The sequence below is a fragment of the Carlito syrichta genome, unplaced genomic scaffold (genome assembly GCF_000164805.1).
Source record: "Carlito syrichta isolate Samal-C Ts95f unplaced genomic scaffold, Tarsius_syrichta-2.0.1 Scaffold308863, whole genome shotgun sequence".
NCBI lineage: Eukaryota > Metazoa > Chordata > Mammalia > Primates > Tarsiidae > Carlito > Carlito syrichta.
Window position 1 is genome coordinate 462,496 of NW_007252959.1, and position 6,363 is coordinate 468,858.

General features: G+C 39.4%; 1 protein-coding gene across 1 annotated transcript; it reads left to right on the top strand.

Moving 5' to 3' along the window:
- Nucleotides 1-3,346, top strand: LOC103268638 (chondroitin sulfate synthase 3; the record flags this gene model as incomplete). The annotated part of the gene is made up of 2 exons (XM_021716661.1): nt 1-607; nt 3,030-3,346. Coding segments are annotated over 2 exons (909 nt in total), but the record flags the coding sequence as incomplete, so codon positions are not given.
- Between the last annotated feature and the right edge of the window lie 3,017 nt (nt 3,347-6,363).

Below are 6,363 nucleotides of genomic sequence, written 5' to 3' on the forward strand. Positions count from 1 at the left end.
CCCCGGCCGCGGCAGGAGCCGTCACCGCCCCCCGCGCGCCAGCCGCTCCAGGGGCCACAGCTGCCCGAGGCAGCGCCCGGGATCACCCGTTTTCGAAGCAGCCCCTGGCAGCAGCCGCCTCCGCCGCAGCACCGGCGGCGAGGACGCGAGCCCGAGGGCGCAACGGGGCTTCCCGGGGCTCCGGCACCGGAGGGGGACCCGGAGGAGGAGGACGGGGGCGCGGCCGGGCAGCGGATATGCGGCCGGCCGGGGAGTAGCCACAACGGCAGCGGAGACGGGGGCGCTGCCGCCCCGAGCGCCCGACCCCGGGACTTCCTGTACGTGGGGGTGATGACCGCGCAGAAGTACCTGGGCAGCCGCGCTCTGGCGGCGCAGCGAACCTGGGCGCGCTTCATTCCCGGCCGCGTGGAGTTCTTTTCCAGCCAGCAGCCCCCCAACGCCGGGCCCGGTCAGCCCCCGCCACCCCTGCCTGTCATCGCGCTGCCGGGGGTGGACGACTCCTACCCTCCTCAGAAAAAGTCCTTCATGATGATCAAGTACATGCACGACCACTACCTGGACAAGTATGAGTGGTTCATGCGCGCCGACGACGATGTCTACATCAAAGGTGACCTCCTGGGTTCGGCCTTCCGGCTTGCCCGCTTCCCCGACTCCTTTCTGTGCAGCCAACCCCAGCCCCTGCCCAGACCCTCCTCTGTTTCTCCCCAGCACGTGCTCCTGGCTTCCGCAGCCCCTGGCTTGGCGTCGCCACCCCTCGCCTCCGCCCATCATTCCTAACCCGCTCCTCCTCTCCTCCTGCAGTCTGGACTCTCCTCATACCTGCCCGGTTTCAGTCTTTTCCCTCACTCTCGCTGTCTTCGGTTCTGCCTATCCCATGTCCCTAGCCTTTACCGTGTGGGAGAGGCGAGGACAGGGACCCTAGAGCTAAACCAAAGGCCATACCCGCTCCTCTGAAAGCTCCGGGTGGAGGTGGCTTTCAAATCGGTCCAGAGGGGTGTGTCTTTGGCGGAGGAAGGGAATACGGAGGATGCTGGCTAGAGCCAGTCTGGAGATCCAGCGTTCTTGCTTTGAATCTTGCTCTTTTGTTTAGACTGGATCTAGCGCACTTTTGGAATTGTTGAGATTGAGGAACCATCTTCGCTGTTCGGGACCCTTCCCTGTGCGCGTCCGTCCCTTTGGCACTACTCTCTCCACACCCTGGGAGTCCTTGCACACCCTCGCCGCCCCAGAGCTCTGTTCTTCGCGGCCACCACAGTCAGTGCAGAACCAAGCCATCCCCCGTTCCCTCTCCCCGCCCCCTCCAATAAAACCCCGAGAGGATGGACGTATTGTTAAGAATTGGTGGCGGGGAAGAGGAGGAAGCACTCGCTGATTAACCAGACCTGGGGACTCCAGGCTGTACTATTCCTTTCAGGGCATCTTGGTGGCTGCAGTGATAAGCAGGGGCTAAGAGTCCTTCCCGGAACCGCAGGCAGCCACAGCATGAGAGAACTTTCTTGTCAATTTTAAAAGAGGCGCGGTCTTTTTCCCGGAGTGTGGGTGGCTCTGGCCAGAGAATTTGTAAACTCAGCGGATGAAAGTTTCTTAGGTCAGAGAAGTAAATCTTTCCAGTCCAGCCATTGCCGAGACTGGGAAAAACTCGAGGGACGCGGCAGGGTTTATATGAGGAAGGTTTGTCTGTGCTCTCCACATTTCCTAGCTTCTTGGTCAAAGGGGGGCAGCCCTTCCTTAGTTTATGCCTCTCTGCTTGTAGCTCCATTGCCTTCTCCTGATCCAGCTACTACCTTTCACATAATGCAAGAAAAAACAAAACAAAGCTAACAAGCATCAAGCCAAAAAATAAACCTCAGTTGTTCCGTGTTGGCACACGGAGTTAGATGTATCGTTCATAACTAAAGACCTGTTGGGTTTGGACTGGAAGGAGTGATATTACTGTAGGGCTGATGGCAGTAGGAAATACTGATGATTGGATACAAAAATAAAGAATGGTCTCTTATTACATAATAATAATGGTATTTAGAATTGCTTCAAAGGAAAAAACTTTCTCTTACCTTATGGTACCTTGTCTTCTGTGTCTCAAAATCACCAGGGTTTCCTGGCAGAAGTTTGCCACATTTTGCAGTAAATTTCTAAAATGCATTTAGCAGCATCTACTTCTGTCGTGTATTTTAATACTTTGAAAGATTGTCCTTCATAACCTTGAACTGCCGTATTTCTATCTCTATTAAGAATGAAACACATTTTGTATTAAGAACTCAACAATGTCTGACACTCATTGAAAACAGTGGGCAAGGCACAGGATCAGGATGATGACTGCAGACACCATGCTCATCATAAATTATGGTAAAGATGCTGGCTGGGACTATGAGGAAGGTGATACTTATTCCAATGTGTCACTTCGTAGAACACCACATGCTTTTGAACTGTTTTAGCTATAAAATTTTTCCTGATTAACTTACAAACTCCAAGTGAAAGCAATTACATTATTTAATTTTCAACAGATTTTTAAAGGTGCCTTCTCAAGTTAAGTTTCAAGACAAGTTTGATTAAAATACCCTCTAAAACTATGTGGGTTGTAAACAATTAAAGTCTAGTTAATGGCAAACACAGAACTAAATCAATGATGAGGAAAAAATTAGTTATTAGACATCCAGAGTCTGCCAAAACAATGTTAAATCAATATTTAGTATTATTTTATATTTCTCGGATTTTCTTATTACTTAATTGTGCCAAGAAACCTGTATTCATTCTCCTTTTCGTTATTTCACCTTTTATAGAAAGTTTATGATCATCAGACTTGTTAAAGTTTTGTAGTGACCTTGACAAGAAGGTGATCAAATGTTATGTTTTAATGAATAACCACAAGTCTTTAAAATTTATAGAATACTGGGAAAGGTTTTTCTTCATTTCAATTGCATAAGACTTATGGGCAGTTTAAGCACCACGTTGAAAGTTCTGTCTCTTACCTTATACATTGTAAGTGATTAGGAAATAAGATATAGTAGTAATTGTTGCCTTTCTCTTCGTAGGTGATAAGTTAGAAGAGTTTCTTAGATCACTGAACAGCAGCAAGCCTCTCTATCTGGGGCAGACTGGCCTGGGAAATATTGAAGAACTTGGAAAACTGGGGCTAGAGCCTGGAGAGAATTTCTGCATGGGAGGACCTGGCATGATCTTTAGCCGAGAAGTTCTCAGGAGGATGGTGCCACATATTGGTGAATGCCTTAGAGAAATGTACACAACTCATGAGGACGTGGAAGTTGGAAGATGCGTTCGCCGTTTTGGTGGGACTCAGTGTGTCTGGTCTTATGAGGTAAGCCTTGAGCTGTGATGACAATGTTCACATATTACAGGTGCATGGCATTTTACAATCTGGGTCAGCAATTCTGTTTATTCTCTCTGTATATTGATATTTACTTGAAATTGATAGTAGCAGCCTTTTATGGATAGAAGACTGGTTTTGGGAGATCAGTCTTAAAGGTCTAAGGTCTATCTATGGCTTTGTTATTAGAGTGATCCTTGATGTTAAGGAGCAGTCTGCATATATGGTCACATCTATGGAAGATGCTATTTTTGCCTTTATTGGTTTTGTTGGTGTTTAAATACATGTGTGTCAAATTCCTGTCTCTATTAGGAGGACTGATTTTATTATTCTCAGTTGTAGCATTTAGCATTTTGTAGTATTCCTTGTTTTTGCTGTTGTTACGTATAATGGCACCTCTATGTTTTTAAATAGTTAAAATTTGAAGTTTCTTTGAAGATTTTTCAAATGAAAATTCAATATATCTTTTAAAACATAGGAAAAATTAATTAATAAAGTATGATTTATGATAGATTTATTCACAGAATTTTAATGACTTCAATAATTTGTTGGTTATCTAAAAGGAATGAGTTATCTGGAAAAAAACCCAGAACTTTGAAGGTGTTAACTTAAAATAGTAACTGCTTACTATTGTGACAGTTTCCTGGAATTTGTTTATATCTGACCCTATGCCATTTTCTGAACAGCAACCATCACTTAAATATCTGAGCTATTTATTTATTGCCATAATTTGTTTCATGGAATAATCTGGGGTTGTTTTCCTTCAAAAATTGATTTTTAAATGAAATAAAGTTTTATTTAAAATACATTTCATAAATGATAATCTTAGTAAAAATAAATTTAACATTTAAATAACATATTGTAGTTTTCAGTATAATTTAGTTTGCAAGTGATTACATCTTAATATTATTTTAGCTACCCATTGCATACCTTTGCAAATTATATCTTGATTCATTTTCTTACCTCTTCAAATTTTTCATGTCATTTAGTATAGAAAAAACATAAAAATGTTCTCTGTGAAGTCATTGTACTTCAAAGTTACAAAGTTCCATTTTGTTTTTCTTTTAGAAGTATAAACCCAGTTTAGTAAGTTTTACTTTCTTTTTATACATTCTGTTATTTACACTTTGGAGGAATATTTTGTATATTTATTATAGAATGTAAAATTATTTGTAACTAATTCTTTGGAATAAGCATTATGAAAATTAAAACGATTGTTTAGCTAATTCTTTTTTATAATAAAATTTTAATTTTTATTTTATATAACTATTCTACAACTACCTTTAGAATAAAAATTTATGCAAAATGTTAGAGTTTAAATATAATAATTTAGAATAAGATCAATTCAAAAAGATTTCTCTTTATTTGATATACAACTAAGTGAAAGACAAAAATAATTATTTGATATAGGTGACATTCAGTTAATTTTGTTTACATGAATGTATTATTCTGCAGATATTTATTTTGTAGGGATGAGTTAAATATACTAATCAAAATTAACAACAGTTAACAATAAAAATGGAAAGCTATTATGTCTTATATGATACTTTATTACCCTAACATCACATATAAAATGTTAACAACTATTTTGTTTAAGTATCCTCCCTTCAATTTCTTATTGATTCTGCTGTGAAGGTTTAACCTTCACCTAGCATTTTCCATTCGTGTTATAAGACAGTGAGAAATGCTCAAGTGACCTATGAACTTAAGTTGATTTACTATTTTGCTTATATAATAGGCATTTGTTATGGGTGAAGTGAAGTTACCATAGATGTGCATTTTCTCTGTTAGAGTAAGTGTAATTTTAAATCCTTTAACTGATGTAGATGAAGAGACAAACAAAAAAGATTCTGTCTTTTAGGTTGTAACTTGGTGAACACCATATTTTCAGTAACTTTTCAAAATACATTTGAATTTAGACTGACATTTGTCCCTCACTGACTTATAAATCTGTATAAAATGAATCCTTTCAATATTTTTTCTAACACTTAATAATATTTTCTAGAGGAGTAGTGTTGTAAAATGTTGACTTTCTGTCATAGTACATAGTACACATAATGCACTTTGTTTTAAAATGTTAGTCTTTAAAGGAGCTATGTAAACAGTGTTTATTTAAAGGAGGCATTGATTTAACCCTAATATAAAGTCTTAAAAGTCTTATGAAAAGAAACTACGGCAAATTTTATTGCCAGATGTATTAAATAACATCCATTAATAAAATTAGTAAAGATAAATATACCAAAAACTTACATTTAGGAATTTTAATACTAGGGTATGTTCTGTGTTTCATGAGATACTTGATTAGGTCAGTAGGCCACAGCTAAACTAGTGTATGTTGTACACAAATACCATAGATTACTTTCTAGCTAGGATTTTGTGTTAGTTGAAATGGTGTCCATATATTATACCATTCATATGTATTATGTAGAAAGATCGATCTACTCTACTCTAAGTTGGCATCCTCAATAAAGGTGAGAGTTCACATCTGGTCATAGAAAAAGCTATGAGATTGATCATTCGTTTTGTTTCCATATTTCTTTTAAAAGAACCATCTATGATGTAACTTTCCTAAAATTTTAAATTTCCTTTATGCATACCTTATTCATATTTTAGGATTTTGTTTGGGTTTTCCTCCAATAAAACTTCTTTCAGATTTGAGATTATGTTATGGAAGCATATTCATAATTTTTGAGTTTGAATAGGTGAAACATATATAATAGAATGTTACCTTTTTTAAATGGTGAATAGGCATGTGCTCTTTTAGAAAGAGAATTGGACAAATTAGTAAATAAAATATATAGACTGTGCAGTTTTTCTTGAATATAAATTATATTTTTGTAATATCTAGGAATGAGTTTTCTAGTATTCTTCTTTATTGTTAAATTGAAGTCTCTGTCTCTATGTTGTATATACAATTAAGAATATATATATATAGTGTGTGTGTGTGTGTGTGTGTGCGCGCGCGCACGTGCATGTGAGTAAGAGGCAGGGGGAGAGAGGGGGAGAGAGAGAGAGATAGAGAGAGAGAGAGAGAGAGAGAG